Source organism: Saccharomyces cerevisiae, chromosome VIII (assembly GCF_000146045.2).
Source record: "Saccharomyces cerevisiae S288C chromosome VIII, complete sequence".
Lineage (NCBI taxonomy): Eukaryota > Fungi > Ascomycota > Saccharomycetes > Saccharomycetales > Saccharomycetaceae > Saccharomyces > Saccharomyces cerevisiae.
The window spans coordinates 424,580-443,505 of record NC_001140.6 but is presented as its reverse complement, the minus strand read 5'-3'; the positions used below and the strand labels follow the sequence as shown (position 1 = coordinate 443,505).

The 18,926-nt window shown below is 38.5% G+C and overlaps 6 protein-coding genes across 6 annotated transcripts; 3 read left to right on the top strand and 3 right to left on the bottom strand.

Moving 5' to 3' along the window:
- Positions 1-29: 29 nt before the first annotated feature.
- DBP8 (ATP-dependent RNA helicase DBP8) lies at positions 30-1,325 on the bottom strand (the record flags this gene model as incomplete). The annotated part of the gene is made up of 1 exon (NM_001179300.1): positions 30-1,325. The coding sequence occupies one exon, from the start codon at positions 1,323-1,325 to the stop codon at positions 30-32; it is 1,296 nt and encodes a 431-aa protein (NP_012039.1).
- A 247-nt stretch (positions 1,326-1,572) lies between these two features.
- Positions 1,573-3,129, bottom strand: MTG2 (putative GTPase MTG2; the record flags this gene model as incomplete). The annotated part of the gene is made up of 1 exon (NM_001179299.2): positions 1,573-3,129. The coding sequence occupies one exon, from the start codon at positions 3,127-3,129 to the stop codon at positions 1,573-1,575; it is 1,557 nt and encodes a 518-aa protein (NP_012038.2).
- A 249-nt stretch (positions 3,130-3,378) lies between these two features.
- Positions 3,379-4,164, bottom strand: THP2 (Thp2p; the record flags this gene model as incomplete). The annotated part of the gene is made up of 1 exon (NM_001179298.1): positions 3,379-4,164. One exon carries the CDS (start codon positions 4,162-4,164, stop codon positions 3,379-3,381), a length of 786 nt encoding a protein of 261 aa, NP_012037.1.
- Positions 4,165-4,455: 291 nt separating this feature from the next.
- Positions 4,456-6,336, top strand: CDC23 (anaphase promoting complex subunit CDC23; the record flags this gene model as incomplete). Its single annotated transcript, NM_001179297.1, has 1 exon — positions 4,456-6,336. One exon carries the CDS (start codon positions 4,456-4,458, stop codon positions 6,334-6,336), a length of 1,881 nt encoding a protein of 626 aa, NP_012036.1.
- Positions 6,337-6,557: 221 nt separating this feature from the next.
- On the top strand, positions 6,558-13,799 carry PRP8 (U4/U6-U5 snRNP complex subunit PRP8; the record flags this gene model as incomplete). Its single annotated transcript, NM_001179296.1, has 1 exon — positions 6,558-13,799. One exon carries the CDS (start codon positions 6,558-6,560, stop codon positions 13,797-13,799), a length of 7,242 nt encoding a protein of 2,413 aa, NP_012035.1.
- Positions 13,800-14,327: 528 nt separating this feature from the next.
- Positions 14,328-18,896, top strand: DNA2 (bifunctional ATP-dependent DNA helicase/ssDNA endodeoxyribonuclease DNA2; the record flags this gene model as incomplete). The annotated part of the gene is made up of 1 exon (NM_001179295.1): positions 14,328-18,896. The coding sequence occupies one exon, from the start codon at positions 14,328-14,330 to the stop codon at positions 18,894-18,896; it is 4,569 nt and encodes a 1,522-aa protein (NP_012034.1).
- Between the last annotated feature and the right edge of the window lie 30 nt (positions 18,897-18,926).

Here is an 18,926-nt window from a genome sequence, read left to right as displayed (position 1 = left end):
GTACGTCTTTAAATCTTATTTAGAATTTTTCAAGAGCGCAAACTTTTCCCGTCATTTTGCTTCTTCTTTTGCTGTCTTTTTCTCTCACCGAAGTTTTCCTTTTGCATTGCCATCAGCGATTCCCTCTTCGCCTTGGTTACCTTGGTCAAGGCTTTTCTTATTACAGCGGTATCGTGTACCTTGTTTGTCTCTGTCATCTTCTTGTTGATACGGTCCTCAATGGCCTGTATCCTAGAAACATCTCGCTGGGTAACGAATGATATGGCGTCACCAATTCTGCCAGCACGGGCCGTACGACCAGATCTATGGATGAATACATCTGGGTCTGAAGGTATATCGTAATTCACTACAAGCTCAACAGTTGGGATATCCAAACCTCTGGATGCTACATCTGTAGCGATGAGGATTCTTGCAGCGTTAGCTCGAAATCTATGTAAGGAATTTGTTCTTTCCTGTTGGGGCATTTGAGAGTGCAACGACGCTACCCTCACTTCCAACTGCTTCAGGGTTCTTCTAAGGATCTCCGCGGTCATTGTTCTATTTACAAATATTATAGCGGTTTTATTCTCATATTCCTCGCATGTTAATAATTGGTACAAATATGCTTCTTTGACGTGTTCTGGAACCAAGATATACTCTATTTTCAACGTCGATGGAATAGCCACATTATCTACACTTTCTACTTGGTAAGCGAACAATGGGGGTTTCCCTTTCTGCACTGGTGCATTTTGTAACGACTTTACTTGGTCCGTTATAGTTGCAGTGAATAGAAGTGTTTGTCTCTTATCCTTGGGAGGTAGAGCACTTATACATGTTGCTAAATGATCGGCAAACGTGCTAGTTAGCAAAATATCGGCTTCATCTAGAACTAAATATTTAGCTCTCATTAGCCCTCCAACGGTATCATCTCCGCTGCTCATGATATGATGTGCCAGACGTCCAGGCGTGGCAATAATAAAGTGCGGCTTCCTTTGTAAATCCAATGCCTGCTGAACGATGCTTTCACCACCAACTATAACTGACACGCGAATGTTCATACTGCTACCAAGTGCAGTAAATTGTTCGGCAATTTGCATGGCTAACTCTCTGGTTGGGGTCAAGACCACTCCAAACATCCCTGACGGATCTTCGGACCATTTAGTCAGCATAGGCCCTGCAAATGCAATAGTTTTACCAGAACCAGTCTTGGCACCACCAATACAATCTCTTCCTTCTAAGATTTTGGGAATACAAGCCTTTTGGATAGCGGTTGGCTGAGTAATTTTCATAGCTCTTAAGGATTCCGTAAGCCATTTTGAAAGACCTAAAGATTTAAAGTCTGCCATCTTGAAAAGTTTCTGATATGATGCTACGGAGATCTAAAGCGTCTGTATTATACGACTGATAATATTCCTATACAATTATTTATTCAAAAACTAAGTAAATTGCCAGTTTATATTTACTATTTACAATCCGCGATGAGGTAAAAATTTTTTTTTCCTCTTCTCACGGCTTCTATGGCAAAAAACTAAATGCTATAATATTATGCTGAATGGGATAAAAGAAAAAAAACATCCGAAGAGTTGTACAGATCTACTTGTCAAATTCAGACTGACGAGCACACTTAAACATCTTTTTCTTTAACACATCTATGTTTTCCTCTCTGAGGGCGCTTATCGGAACACAGTCCCATTCCTGACTTTTGGAAAATTTCTCAACCTGTAGGTACTTGGCAAATGATTCGGATTTCTCGGCATCAATATCGACTTTATTACATACAATTAGTATGTTTTTGGTCTTGACTTTCTCTAAAGTACCAACTTCCTCTATCAGTAATTGTAAGTCATTCAAAGGGTTTTTATTAGAGAGGTCAAGGACAAATACCCAACCATTGGAACGTTCTATATGCCTTAGAAACTCAAGACCCATCCCTTTGTCTAATGATGCTCCCTGTATTATTCCAGGTATATCGGCCACAGTGAAGACGTCTTGCCCAAAACCCAAGGAAACTGTGCCAATCGTAGGGCTCAGTGTGGTGAATTGCCAGTGCCCTATTTTCGGTTTTGCATTTGAGATTTTGTTTAGTATAGTTGATTTTCCAGCGTTAGGCAAACCAATGAGTCCAAGATCAGCAATGCTTTTCAATTCGAATAAAAAATGCTGTTCCAACCCATTCCTGCCGGGTTTGGAAAATCTTGGATTTCTAATCAAATTTGTTAAAAAGTGCATGTTACCGAGTCCACCTTGGCCACCTTTCAGCAGACATACTGGTTTCGTCATTGGCTGATTTAAGTCAAGACCAGCCAGTGGAAACTGATCATTAAACAGTTCAGATTGTTCTAACGAGTGGTCGTATGCCTCCATTTTCTTATGTAAATCTTTGAACCAGTCCTTATTCTCATGGTATTCCTTGGCCTTGTCCTTGAAGAGCCAACTCTCCGCCATTTCATGTCTGTATAGTTGTATTTTTTTCCGATGAGAACCAGAAGAAACGCTTAAGTTGACGGCTGTTGAGCCAAGTATAGACCTTAATGTAGCATTATTGTCTTTGCGCATTTCTCTTTCCACGAGCTCTCGAACTTTTTGGGGTGGTAAGCACCATTTTACAACAGTACCCACAGGAACTTGTATTAAAACATCTCTTCCTCGCATGCCATCCAGTTGCCTGGCAGCACCTGCTTCTCCGTCTTCAGCGGTATATGTGGTCTTCATCTTCGCCAGAGATCCCAACCCCGCAACAGCTTGAATATAAACACTACCACCAGCTCCCCCATCTCCACCATCCGGAGGACCTATAGACCTCCCTGCATCCCTAAAGAAGGAGACAGCTCCACTTCCACCAGCGCCACTTTTGCATTTCACTATTCGAACATCCACGAAATTGCCCTGGCTATGCTTATGCTTATTATACCGTTGTAGATAGTTGACAGAAGTGACTTCGCCCAGAGGAACATTAATGTGTCTTGTGTAACTGACATCATGGTCGGACTTTTTCTGTTCTGGGTGAGTTATAGGTCTTAGGGTTTCTAGCCATTGTTCATTGTCAGCCGCTCTTGGTGCATTATCAGGAACTTTCGTCGAATATACTCTTGGTAAAAATCTTTCAAGCCGTAATTCTCTTTTGAAAACGCTAGACCAAGCTATCGACATATCTAGATGCTCTGGCCGAGGACTGATTCTTGATGATATTCTCAGTACGTACACATCCTATTAAACGCTAAATAAACCAGCATGTTTTTTCCTTCAGTACTATTTCGGGGAAGTGAAAATAATAGATAGAACAAATAAAATATTAAAAAGCTCTTTAAAAAATAATACAATTTTTCTCTTTCTTCCCTCCCACTCAACAAGTATGTATAACTCTATCTAACTTGTGCAGGCTGGTTAAATAAAATGTGCTTATTCTAAAACTATGTCACCTTCTTTATCTACAGGATAGCTTTCCGATGGAGCATTTATTTCAGACTTTAATGAATCTATCTTCTGGATCATTTTTTTCATAGAATGTGCATCATCACCGAACATAAGCATTTCTATATCGTCCCATTCTTTTCGCCAATGGTTTAGTTCCTTTGTCAAAGTAGAGAGTCTTTCCTTTAAGGAATACTTATTCTCTAAACCAAATTTGGCACGTGCCATTTTGATCTGATCTAGATAGTTCTTGATTTGAGCGTCTACACCACGTATATCAGTATCAGGCGCACAGTACTGCTCGAGAATACCCTGAAGTTTCTCAGATGGAACCCATTTATCCATTTCATACACTGTCACTGATGGATCAGACACTTCCACCTGCTTTGCTAAATCAACAGAAAGTCGCTTCAGTAAATTTATGTACCTTAAAGTATCCCTATTCAAATGTTCGAAAGTAGAATAGTACTCGCTAATACTCTTAGGATTCTGTACTCCCGCTGCAACGTCCCTTCCAGTTTTTGTATCCTCCAAAAGCTGTGCTTCTCTTGTTTGATATTTATCGTATCGCAGGCGGATGGAACTATTTATCAGCTCCCTGTGTAAATCAGGCAACTTCTTGAGGGATTCAGTAAGCAGATCATCAGATGATCTAGGGTCTGCCAATACTGATAATATATCTAAAATATTTAATAAGTGGGTTTGGCTTTCCTGCAAACTTTGTTCCTCCTCGCAGAGAGATTCAAAATACGTACGACCTTCTTCCTTTGTCATGCTATGAACTTGATAACTTGAGCAGTGTAAACCTGATAAACTAGTCGCTGTTGTTTCTTACTGTAAGATACTGCACTTCTGCAGCTTCTTAAGTATTCTACTTACCAAGTTTCTATTATTTTTCAATGCGCGTACATAAAAAGCACTTCGGGTAAAACAAACACTTCATAATAGCAGACCAAGTACTGCGGTACTCACATCAAATTAAGAGGAAGAAGGGAGTATTAGCGAGCGGAAAACTGAAATCTGGATATATACTGATCAGAATCAGATTGTGAAGCATTTAGAACCATGAATGACGACAGCCAGGATAAAATAATACATGATATACGTATTCAGCTACGAAAGGCTGCCACAGAATTATCACGATGGAAGCTATACGGCTCCTCAAAGTGGGCAGCAGAGGCGCTAGCAGGTCTTGCAGAAGCTATTGATGTTGATCAAACACACTCTTTAGCCGATGAATCGCCACTAAGAAATAAACAAGGTGTACCGAAACAGATGTTTGAAATACCACAAAACGGGTTTGGCCTATCAGAGACTGAGTATGACCTGTACCTCCTTGGTTCTACGTTGTTTGATGCTAAAGAGTTTGATCGATGCGTTTTTTTTCTAAAAGATGTCACTAATCCATACCTTAAGTTCTTAAAATTATACAGTAAATTTCTATCGTGGGATAAGAAAAGCCAGGAAAGTATGGAAAATATCTTAACTACAGGGAAGTTTACGGACGAAATGTACAGAGCTAACAAAGATGGGGATGGTAGTGGGAATGAGGATATAAATCAAAGTGGGCACCAACGCGCCAATTTAAAAATGGTCAGCAATGAGCATGAGTCACAATCGAACATATCATCTATTTTGAAGGAAATTAACACATTTCTGGAGTCTTATGAAATAAAGATAGACGATGATGAGGCCGATTTAGGGTTAGCACTGTTGTATTATTTACGAGGGGTCATCTTAAAGCAAGAGAAGAATATTTCTAAGGCAATGTCGTCATTCTTGAAATCTCTGAGTTGCTACTCCTTTAACTGGTCCTGCTGGCTGGAGTTAATGGACTGTTTACAAAAGGTTGACGATGCATTGCTTTTAAATAATTATCTATATCAAAATTTCCAATTCAAATTTTCTGAAAATCTTGGTAGTCAACGAACGATAGAATTTAATATAATGATCAAATTTTTCAAGCTAAAAGTGTTTGAGGAGCTTAATGGCCAGTTAGAGGACTACTTTGAAGATTTAGAGTTTTTGTTACAAGTTTTCCCCAATTTCACTTTTTTAAAGGCTTACAATGCTACTATTAGTTACAACAATTTGGATTATGTTACCGCAGAAAGCCGATTTGATGACATCGTTAAACAAGATCCGTACCGTCTCAACGATTTGGAAACCTACTCCAATATTCTATACGTCATGCAGAAGAATTCAAAATTAGCCTATTTGGCGCAATTCGTCTCCCAAATAGATAGATTTAGACCGGAAACATGTTGTATCATAGCGAACTATTACAGTGCCCGACAGGAACATGAAAAATCTATCATGTATTTCCGTCGAGCACTAACTTTGGATAAAAAAACAACAAACGCATGGACTTTGATGGGTCACGAATTTGTTGAACTAAGCAATTCACATGCCGCAATAGAATGCTATCGTCGGGCCGTAGATATATGCCCTCGAGACTTCAAAGCATGGTTTGGTTTGGGCCAGGCTTATGCTCTCCTGGACATGCATTTATATTCTCTTTACTACTTCCAGAAAGCTTGCACTTTGAAACCTTGGGATCGTCGGATTTGGCAAGTATTGGGAGAATGTTATAGTAAGACGGGAAATAAGGTAGAAGCTATAAAATGCTACAAAAGATCCATAAAAGCTTCACAAACGGTCGATCAAAATACTTCAATATATTACCGGTTAGCGCAACTATATGAAGAACTTGAAGACTTGCAAGAATGTAAGAAGTTCATGATGAAATGTGTAGATGTGGAAGAACTTCTGGAAGGTATAGTAACAGATGAAACCGTGAAGGCTAGGCTTTGGCTGGCAATATTTGAGATTAAGGCAGGAAACTACCAATTGGCTTATGATTATGCCATGGGGGTATCTAGTGGAACGTCTCAAGAGATTGAAGAGGCTCGTATGCTGGCTCGGGAGTGCAGAAGGCATATGTAGTGAAGTGAACATACACATAGCTATTCGTACTAAATGATATGAAATTTTTATAAATGCCAGGCTATATAGCTATTTAAAGTGACCATGGCAGAAGGATGAACCGAGGTAATACGGCTAGTACAAAAGCAACAAAGTTAGGAATACAATTTGAGAAACGAAGACCATAGAAAATACTTGTGCGATTGAACTTCCTTCCAAAAAAAAAATAGCGTCAAAGAAAGATGAGTGGACTACCGCCCCCACCTCCTGGTTTTGAAGAGGACAGCGACTTAGCACTTCCACCACCACCACCACCACCGCCTGGATACGAAATCGAAGAACTGGATAATCCGATGGTGCCATCATCGGTAAATGAGGATACATTCCTTCCGCCTCCACCACCTCCTCCAAGCAACTTCGAAATAAACGCTGAAGAAATTGTGGACTTCACATTACCACCGCCACCACCCCCTCCAGGTCTAGATGAATTAGAGACTAAAGCAGAAAAGAAAGTAGAATTACATGGAAAGAGAAAATTGGACATAGGAAAAGATACTTTCGTCACTCGAAAATCAAGAAAGCGTGCAAAAAAAATGACCAAAAAGGCAAAGAGAAGCAATTTATATACTCCTAAAGCCGAGATGCCACCGGAACATCTGCGAAAGATTATTAATACTCACAGTGACATGGCCTCCAAAATGTACAATACTGATAAAAAGGCTTTTCTAGGCGCTCTAAAGTATTTACCGCACGCGATTTTAAAATTGTTAGAGAACATGCCTCATCCATGGGAGCAAGCCAAAGAAGTTAAAGTTTTATATCACACTTCAGGAGCCATAACATTTGTGAATGAAACACCAAGAGTAATAGAGCCTGTATATACTGCCCAATGGTCAGCTACTTGGATAGCAATGAGGAGAGAAAAACGAGATAGAACACATTTTAAAAGAATGAGATTTCCACCTTTCGATGATGACGAACCACCTCTGTCATATGAACAGCACATAGAAAATATCGAGCCACTGGATCCTATAAATCTTCCCTTAGACTCTCAAGATGATGAATATGTTAAAGATTGGCTCTACGATTCCCGGCCCTTGGAGGAGGATAGTAAAAAGGTCAATGGTACATCTTATAAAAAGTGGAGTTTTGATTTACCTGAAATGTCGAACTTATATAGGTTATCAACGCCACTTAGAGATGAAGTAACTGACAAAAATTACTATTATCTTTTCGATAAAAAATCTTTTTTTAACGGTAAAGCCCTTAATAACGCAATCCCTGGAGGTCCTAAATTTGAACCTTTATACCCAAGAGAAGAGGAGGAAGATTATAACGAATTCAACTCTATAGATAGAGTAATATTTAGGGTTCCTATTAGAAGCGAATATAAGGTAGCGTTTCCTCATCTATATAATTCCCGGCCCCGTTCAGTGCGCATACCATGGTATAATAATCCAGTGTCGTGTATTATCCAGAACGATGAGGAGTACGACACGCCTGCACTTTTTTTTGATCCATCGCTGAACCCAATACCTCACTTTATTGATAATAATTCATCCCTCAACGTATCAAATACAAAGGAAAACGGTGATTTCACTTTACCTGAAGATTTTGCACCTCTTTTGGCTGAAGAAGAAGAACTTATTTTGCCAAATACAAAAGATGCGATGTCGTTATATCATTCACCTTTTCCATTTAATAGAACTAAAGGAAAAATGGTGAGAGCACAAGATGTTGCCCTGGCTAAAAAATGGTTTTTGCAACATCCTGACGAGGAGTATCCCGTTAAAGTTAAGGTCTCTTACCAAAAGCTCTTGAAGAACTACGTGCTAAATGAATTGCACCCTACTTTGCCAACAAACCACAACAAAACTAAGTTATTGAAGAGTTTAAAAAATACCAAGTATTTTCAACAAACTACAATTGATTGGGTAGAGGCAGGACTCCAGCTATGTCGACAAGGACACAATATGTTAAATTTATTAATCCACAGAAAGGGCCTAACTTATTTACATCTCGACTACAATTTCAATTTAAAACCAACTAAAACCTTAACCACAAAAGAACGTAAAAAGTCAAGACTTGGAAACTCATTTCATTTGATGCGTGAATTGCTAAAAATGATGAAACTGATTGTAGATACACATGTGCAGTTTAGGTTAGGAAATGTAGATGCCTTCCAGTTAGCAGATGGTATACATTATATTTTGAACCACATAGGACAATTGACCGGTATTTATCGTTATAAATATAAAGTAATGCATCAAATCCGCGCATGTAAAGATCTGAAACATATCATATATTATAAGTTTAATAAAAATTTGGGAAAAGGACCTGGTTGTGGATTTTGGCAACCTGCGTGGAGAGTGTGGCTAAATTTCTTAAGAGGCACTATACCACTACTCGAAAGATATATTGGAAACCTTATCACACGTCAATTTGAAGGCCGTTCTAATGAAATTGTCAAAACTACAACTAAACAAAGACTTGACGCCTACTACGATCTTGAGTTACGAAACTCGGTCATGGATGACATTTTAGAAATGATGCCTGAGAGTATTCGACAGAAAAAGGCAAGAACTATACTGCAACATTTAAGTGAGGCTTGGAGATGTTGGAAGGCTAATATTCCATGGGATGTTCCTGGTATGCCAGCCCCAATCAAAAAAATAATTGAACGGTATATAAAATCCAAAGCTGATGCCTGGGTATCTGCAGCTCATTACAATCGAGAACGTATAAAGCGTGGAGCTCACGTCGAAAAGACTATGGTTAAAAAAAATCTGGGGCGTTTAACGAGACTTTGGATCAAAAATGAGCAGGAACGTCAAAGGCAAATACAGAAAAACGGTCCCGAAATTACTCCCGAAGAGGCTACGACCATATTTTCTGTTATGGTTGAGTGGCTTGAATCAAGGAGCTTTTCACCAATACCATTTCCACCTTTAACTTACAAAAATGATACTAAGATATTAGTTCTTGCCCTCGAAGACCTAAAAGATGTCTACGCATCAAAAGTACGTTTAAATGCATCTGAAAGGGAAGAACTTGCGTTGATAGAGGAGGCTTATGATAATCCTCACGATACTTTGAACAGAATCAAAAAGTACTTGTTGACCCAGCGAGTTTTTAAGCCTGTTGATATAACCATGATGGAAAACTATCAAAACATTTCCCCTGTTTATTCAGTTGATCCCTTGGAAAAGATTACCGATGCATATCTTGATCAGTATTTATGGTACGAAGCTGACCAACGAAAGCTTTTCCCAAACTGGATTAAACCAAGTGATTCAGAGATACCACCTCTTCTGGTATACAAGTGGACTCAGGGTATAAACAACCTATCTGAAATTTGGGATGTATCCAGAGGCCAATCTGCAGTTTTGCTTGAGACTACTTTGGGTGAAATGGCCGAAAAAATTGACTTTACTTTACTTAATAGATTACTTCGCCTGATTGTAGATCCTAATATTGCTGACTATATCACTGCAAAAAATAATGTTGTTATCAACTTTAAAGATATGAGTCACGTCAACAAATATGGCTTAATACGCGGGTTGAAGTTCGCTTCTTTCATATTCCAATATTACGGACTAGTTATAGATCTTTTACTATTGGGTCAGGAAAGGGCTACAGATTTGGCTGGTCCAGCTAACAATCCAAATGAATTTATGCAATTCAAGAGCAAAGAAGTAGAAAAGGCACATCCGATCAGACTTTACACCAGATATTTAGATCGTATATATATGCTTTTTCACTTTGAAGAAGATGAGGGAGAGGAATTGACTGATGAATACTTGGCAGAGAATCCAGATCCAAACTTTGAAAACAGCATCGGATACAATAATAGAAAATGCTGGCCCAAAGATTCGCGCATGAGGCTAATACGTCAGGACGTTAACCTAGGGCGAGCAGTGTTTTGGGAAATTCAAAGTAGGGTGCCAACTTCGTTAACGTCAATTAAATGGGAAAATGCTTTTGTTTCCGTATACAGTAAAAACAATCCGAACTTACTCTTCTCTATGTGTGGTTTTGAAGTCAGAATATTACCAAGACAAAGAATGGAAGAGGTGGTTTCTAACGATGAAGGTGTTTGGGATTTAGTTGACGAAAGAACCAAGCAAAGAACTGCAAAAGCATATTTAAAGGTATCTGAAGAAGAAATCAAAAAATTTGACAGCAGAATAAGAGGCATATTGATGGCCTCCGGTTCAACCACTTTTACTAAAGTGGCCGCTAAATGGAACACTTCACTGATATCCCTTTTCACATACTTTAGAGAAGCCATTGTTGCCACGGAGCCGTTATTAGATATCCTGGTGAAAGGAGAAACAAGAATTCAAAACCGTGTCAAACTTGGTTTAAATTCGAAAATGCCAACAAGATTTCCACCTGCTGTTTTTTATACACCAAAAGAACTTGGTGGGTTGGGTATGATTAGTGCTTCTCATATTTTAATTCCTGCATCTGACTTAAGTTGGTCAAAACAGACCGATACTGGAATTACGCATTTTCGTGCTGGTATGACGCACGAGGATGAAAAATTAATCCCAACTATCTTCCGTTACATCACTACTTGGGAAAATGAATTTTTAGACTCTCAAAGGGTGTGGGCCGAGTATGCAACGAAAAGGCAGGAAGCTATTCAGCAGAATAGGAGGTTAGCTTTTGAAGAACTTGAAGGATCGTGGGATCGTGGTATACCTCGTATTAGCACTTTATTTCAAAGAGATCGACATACTCTAGCGTATGACAGAGGTCACAGAATCCGTAGGGAATTTAAACAGTACTCTCTAGAGAGAAACAGCCCCTTTTGGTGGACAAACTCCCACCATGACGGTAAATTATGGAATTTAAATGCCTATAGAACTGATGTGATTCAAGCCCTAGGAGGTATTGAAACAATTTTGGAACACACTTTATTTAAGGGGACTGGTTTTAATTCATGGGAAGGTTTGTTTTGGGAAAAGGCGTCCGGGTTTGAGGATTCCATGCAATTTAAGAAGCTAACTCATGCTCAAAGAACTGGTTTAAGCCAAATTCCAAATCGTAGATTTACCTTATGGTGGTCACCAACTATTAACAGAGCAAATGTCTATGTCGGTTTCTTGGTGCAATTGGATCTGACTGGTATCTTCCTCCATGGTAAAATTCCTACGTTAAAAATATCTTTAATTCAAATATTCCGTGCTCATTTGTGGCAAAAAATACATGAAAGTATAGTTTTTGATATTTGTCAAATTCTCGATGGTGAGCTAGATGTTTTGCAAATTGAATCTGTGACTAAAGAAACAGTGCATCCCCGCAAATCGTACAAGATGAATTCATCTGCCGCTGACATAACTATGGAAAGTGTTCATGAATGGGAAGTTTCAAAACCCTCCCTATTACATGAAACAAATGACTCATTTAAGGGATTGATTACCAACAAAATGTGGTTTGATGTACAATTGAGATACGGTGATTATGATTCTCATGATATATCTCGTTATGTGAGGGCAAAATTCCTCGATTATACAACAGATAATGTCAGCATGTATCCCTCCCCAACAGGTGTTATGATCGGTATCGATTTGGCTTATAACATGTATGATGCCTATGGTAATTGGTTCAACGGATTAAAACCTTTGATACAAAATAGTATGAGAACAATTATGAAAGCTAACCCAGCATTATATGTCCTTCGTGAACGTATTAGAAAAGGTCTTCAAATATATCAATCTAGTGTACAGGAACCATTTTTAAACTCCTCAAACTATGCCGAGTTATTCAATAACGACATTAAACTCTTCGTTGACGACACTAATGTGTATAGAGTTACTGTCCACAAGACTTTTGAAGGGAACGTTGCTACAAAAGCAATTAATGGTTGCATTTTCACTTTAAATCCAAAGACTGGGCATCTGTTTCTGAAAATTATCCATACCTCTGTATGGGCCGGTCAAAAACGTTTAAGCCAATTGGCCAAATGGAAAACAGCTGAGGAAGTTAGTGCTCTTGTGAGATCTTTGCCCAAAGAAGAGCAGCCAAAACAAATTATCGTCACAAGAAAGGCAATGCTTGATCCTTTAGAGGTTCACATGCTTGACTTTCCTAACATAGCAATCAGGCCAACAGAGCTGCGACTACCATTTTCAGCTGCAATGTCAATAGATAAACTTTCTGATGTTGTGATGAAAGCTACTGAACCTCAGATGGTTCTGTTTAACATTTATGATGATTGGTTAGACCGTATTTCATCGTACACTGCATTTTCTAGACTTACACTACTTTTAAGAGCTTTAAAGACGAACGAGGAAAGTGCCAAAATGATTCTACTCAGTGACCCCACGATCACTATCAAATCGTACCATTTATGGCCTTCATTCACTGATGAACAATGGATCACTATCGAATCTCAAATGAGAGATTTGATTTTGACTGAGTACGGCAGAAAATACAATGTCAATATATCTGCCTTAACTCAAACGGAAATTAAAGATATTATATTGGGTCAAAATATCAAGGCACCATCTGTGAAGAGACAAAAAATGGCTGAATTAGAAGCTGCCAGGTCAGAAAAGCAGAACGACGAAGAAGCTGCAGGTGCATCAACTGTTATGAAAACTAAAACTATCAATGCGCAAGGTGAGGAGATAGTTGTAGTAGCTTCCGCTGATTACGAAAGTCAAACGTTTAGTTCAAAGAATGAATGGAGAAAATCTGCAATTGCTAATACACTATTATATTTGAGGTTAAAAAACATTTATGTTTCGGCTGATGATTTCGTGGAGGAACAGAATGTTTACGTCCTTCCAAAAAATTTATTAAAGAAGTTTATTGAGATATCCGATGTGAAAATCCAGGTGGCGGCCTTTATTTATGGTATGTCAGCAAAAGATCATCCGAAGGTGAAAGAAATCAAGACTGTTGTGCTGGTACCTCAATTAGGCCACGTAGGATCCGTTCAGATAAGCAACATCCCTGACATCGGAGACCTTCCGGATACTGAAGGCCTTGAACTACTCGGTTGGATCCATACCCAGACAGAAGAACTTAAATTCATGGCTGCGTCTGAAGTAGCAACTCATTCTAAACTTTTTGCGGATAAGAAAAGAGACTGCATTGATATTTCAATTTTTTCCACCCCGGGATCAGTATCATTAAGCGCTTATAACCTGACCGACGAAGGTTACCAATGGGGTGAAGAAAATAAGGATATAATGAACGTGCTATCGGAAGGGTTTGAGCCTACTTTCAGCACGCATGCCCAATTACTTCTCTCTGACCGTATCACAGGTAATTTTATAATTCCATCTGGAAACGTTTGGAACTACACATTTATGGGAACAGCATTTAACCAAGAAGGTGACTACAATTTTAAATACGGCATTCCTTTGGAATTCTATAATGAGATGCATCGTCCAGTACACTTTTTACAGTTTAGCGAATTGGCGGGGGACGAAGAGTTAGAGGCCGAACAAATCGATGTATTTAGCTGAATATATTCCCCAATAAACTGGAATCTGTTATTTCATAGATATATATGTAAGTATAAGTTTGTATGTATAATATTCAACGCATTTTTTATGCCCGTCGTAGTTGCTACCTACCACACGATGATGTATTATAATTTCGGAACTACTTCAAAGCTACGCTTTCCGCACTATGAAAAGCTATAAGTATGTGAAAATTGGTCATTGACTGTGATTCTATTTCAAAAAGTAACCAAAGGAGATAGACATCGTTCGGACAGAAAATGGTCCGTTGTCACTCCCATTCCATTATGTCCTTCATATAGAAATTGGATATTCTTGTTTTCATTTCGCGCAATAAAGCAATTCCGTGCGGCAGAAAGAACTTATATATATTTAACTGATCTTACGCTATTTATGGCAAAACTTGTGTTACATTTTTGAAGATAAAGTTACAATCATTACGGCAGCCTCAAAACAAAATTGGGAGAAAACATACTCAAGTGAGTACTCATTTTGTGCAAGCAAACACTGACAATTGAAGAGATCGTCAGGATGCCCGGAACGCCACAGAAGAACAAGAGGTCTGCGAGTATATCTGTTTCACCTGCGAAGAAGACAGAGGAAAAAGAAATAATACAAAATGATTCAAAGGCGATATTATCTAAGCAAACTAAGAGGAAAAAAAAGTATGCTTTTGCTCCTATAAATAACTTAAATGGGAAGAACACCAAGGTATCCAATGCAAGTGTCCTAAAGTCAATAGCCGTTTCACAAGTACGAAATACATCAAGAACAAAAGATATAAACAAAGCAGTTAGCAAGAGCGTAAAGCAATTACCAAATTCACAAGTTAAACCGAAACGGGAAATGTCTAATTTGAGTAGGCATCACGATTTCACTCAAGACGAGGACGGCCCCATGGAAGAAGTAATATGGAAATATTCACCTTTACAACGAGATATGTCCGACAAAACAACAAGCGCTGCCGAATACTCTGATGACTACGAAGATGTCCAAAATCCCTCTTCTACACCTATAGTCCCTAATCGACTGAAAACTGTTCTTAGTTTCACAAATATCCAAGTACCCAACGCTGACGTAAATCAACTCATTCAAGAAAATGGAAATGAGCAAGTGCGTCCTAAACCAGCAGAAATATCTACCAGGGAGTCTCTCCGTAATATAGATGATATTCTCGATGATATAGAGGGCGATTTAACTATAAAACCGACGATAACGAAATTCAGCGATTTGCCATCTTCACCCATCAAGGCACCCAACGTTGAAAAAAAAGCAGAGGTGAATGCAGAAGAAGTAGATAAAATGGATTCAACAGGAGATAGCAACGATGGCGATGACTCTTTGATAGATATTTTAACTCAAAAGTATGTTGAGAAACGCAAGAGTGAGAGTCAGATAACAATTCAAGGCAACACCAATCAAAAAAGTGGAGCCCAGGAAAGTTGTGGGAAGAATGATAACACAAAATCGAGAGGAGAAATTGAAGATCATGAAAATGTAGACAATCAAGCCAAAACAGGCAATGCATTTTATGAGAATGAAGAAGACAGTAATTGCCAAAGAATTAAAAAAAATGAAAAAATAGAATACAATTCTTCAGACGAATTTTCAGACGATTCACTAATTGAACTATTGAACGAAACTCAAACACAAGTGGAACCTAACACTATTGAACAAGATTTAGACAAAGTGGAGAAAATGGTCTCTGACGATTTGAGAATTGCTACTGATTCCACTTTATCCGCATATGCTCTCAGAGCTAAGTCTGGTGCTCCAAGAGACGGCGTAGTACGATTAGTAATAGTAAGCTTACGTAGTGTTGAATTGCCAAAAATTGGAACGCAAAAAATACTAGAGTGTATAGACGGCAAAGGCGAACAAAGTTCTGTTGTCGTTCGACATCCTTGGGTATATTTGGAATTTGAGGTTGGGGATGTAATACATATTATAGAAGGGAAAAATATTGAAAACAAACGGCTTCTTTCTGACGACAAAAACCCTAAAACTCAACTGGCTAACGACAACCTGTTGGTGCTAAACCCTGATGTATTATTTTCGGCAACATCAGTCGGAAGTTCAGTAGGTTGTTTAAGACGTTCAATTCTGCAAATGCAATTTCAAGATCCCCGCGGAGAACCAAGCCTTGTCATGACTTTAGGCAATATCGTACACGAGTTATTGCAAGACTCAATCAAATACAAGCTCTCGCATAATAAAATTTCTATGGAAATCATAATACAAAAGCTGGATTCTTTGTTAGAAACTTATTCTTTTTCAATTATCATTTGTAATGAAGAAATCCAGTACGTTAAAGAATTAGTTATGAAAGAACATGCTGAAAACATTTTGTACTTCGTCAATAAATTTGTTTCGAAAAGTAACTATGGTTGCTACACATCAATTTCCGGAACAAGAAGAACACAGCCAATTTCTATATCCAATGTGATTGATATTGAAGAAAACATTTGGTCTCCAATATATGGTCTTAAAGGGTTCCTAGATGCAACTGTTGAAGCTAATGTTGAAAACAATAAAAAACACATCGTTCCTTTAGAAGTGAAAACTGGAAAATCCAGAAGCGTTTCATACGAGGTTCAAGGCCTTATTTATACACTTCTGTTAAATGATCGCTATGAGATACCGATAGAGTTTTTTCTTCTTTATTTTACGAGGGATAAAAATATGACAAAGTTCCCTTCTGTTCTGCACTCCATTAAACATATTCTCATGTCCCGAAATAGAATGAGTATGAATTTTAAGCATCAACTCCAAGAGGTTTTCGGACAGGCTCAATCAAGGTTTGAATTACCACCCTTACTGCGCGATTCATCTTGTGATTCATGTTTCATCAAAGAATCATGCATGGTGTTGAATAAGCTACTAGAGGACGGGACACCAGAAGAAAGTGGCCTGGTAGAAGGTGAGTTTGAAATTTTGACAAACCATTTGTCGCAAAATCTCGCCAACTACAAAGAGTTTTTTACAAAATATAATGATCTAATAACTAAGGAGGAGTCAAGTATAACATGTGTAAATAAAGAACTTTTCTTATTGGATGGTTCCACAAGAGAATCCAGAAGTGGAAGGTGCCTTTCTGGCTTGGTTGTGTCAGAGGTGGTTGAACATGAAAAAACAGAGGGAGCGTATATATATTGCTTCTCAAGACGTAGAAATGATAATAACTCGCAGTCGATGTTATCATCTCAAATTGCTGCTAATGACTTTGTTATTATTAGTGATGAGGAGGGTCATTTTTGCTTGTGCCAAGGTCGTGTACAATTTATAAATCCCGCTAAAATTGGTATCTCCGTAAAACGAAAGTTATTAAACAATAGGCTTCTAGATAAGGAAAAAGGAGTCACTACCATCCAAAGTGTGGTCGAATCAGAGCTAGAACAATCCAGTCTCATAGCTACCCAAAATTTGGTCACATATAGAATCGACAAAAATGATATCCAACAGAGTTTGTCTTTAGCGCGATTTAATCTTTTAAGCTTGTTTTTACCAGCTGTTTCACCTGGCGTGGATATTGTTGACGAAAGGAGTAAATTATGTCGGAAGACAAAGAGATCTGATGGAGGTAATGAAATACTGCGATCACTTTTAGTTGATAATAGAGCACCTAAGTTTAGAGATGCAAATGATGATCCCGTCATTCCGTATAAGCTTTCAAAGGATACAACATTGAACTTGAATCAAAAAGAAGCAATAGACAAAGTAATGAGGGCCGAAGATTATGCATTGATATTGGGAATGCCAGGGACTGGTAAGACTACTGTTATCGCAGAAATTATTAAAATTCTCGTTTCCGAGGGGAAACGCGTGCTTTTGACATCATACACACATTCAGCAGTGGATAATATTTTAATAAAATTGAGGAACACCAACATTAGCATAATGAGATTGGGAATGAAACATAAGGTCCATCCTGACACGCAAAAATATGTCCCGAATTACGCGTCAGTGAAAAGTTATAACGATTATTTGTCCAAAATTAACAGCACCTCTGTTGTTGCTACCACCTGCTTAGGAATTAACGATATACTATTTACACTAAATGAAAAGGATTTTGATTATGTGATTTTGGACGAGGCAAGTCAAATTTCAATGCCTGTCGCTTTGGGACCTCTGCGGTATGGAAATAGGTTTATTATGGTAGGAGATCATTACCAGCTACCGCCATTAGTTAAAAATGACGCAGCTCGATTAGGTGGGTTAGAAGAGTCACTGTTCAAGACTTTCTGTGAAAAGCATCCGGAAAGCGTTGCAGAACTGACTTTACAGTACCGTATGTGCGGCGATATTGTAACTTTGTCTAATTTCCTAATTTATGATAATAAATTAAAATGCGGGAATAACGAAGTTTTTGCTCAATCTTTAGAGTTACCAATGCCTGAGGCCTTGTCGCGCTATAGGAATGAATCGGCTAACTCTAAGCAGTGGCTTGAGGATATACTAGAGCCTACAAGAAAAGTGGTATTTTTAAATTACGATAACTGCCCGGATATTATCGAACAAAGCGAAAAGGATAACATTACGAATCACGGGGAGGCAGAATTGACTCTACAATGTGTGGAAGGAATGTTATTGAGCGGCGTACCATGCGAAGATATTGGTGTAATGACGTTATACAGAGCACAGTTAAGATTACTGAAGAAGATATTCAACAAAAATGTGTATGACGGGCTAGAGATCTTGACTGCTGATCAGTTTCAAGGTCGTGACAAAAAGTGCATTATTATTTCCATGGTTAGAAGAAATTCTCAATTAAATGGAGGAGCGCTGCTGAAAGAGCTAAGAAGAGTCAATGTTGCCATGACAAGGGCCAAATCCAAGCTGATCATTATAGGTTCAAAAAGTACAATCGGCTCTGTTCCTGAAATAAAATCGTTCGTGAACCTGTTAGAAGAGCGTAATTGGGTCTATACAATGTGCAAGGATGCACTCTACAAATACAAATTTCCCGACAGATCAAACGCTATTGATGAGGCACGCAAAGGTTGTGGAAAAAGAACAGGTGCCAAACCCATCACATCAAAGTCTAAATTCGTAAGCGATAAACCTATCATAAAGGAAATTCTACAAGAGTATGAAAGTTGACAGGGGGAATAAGAAGAGCTTCTCCATAAC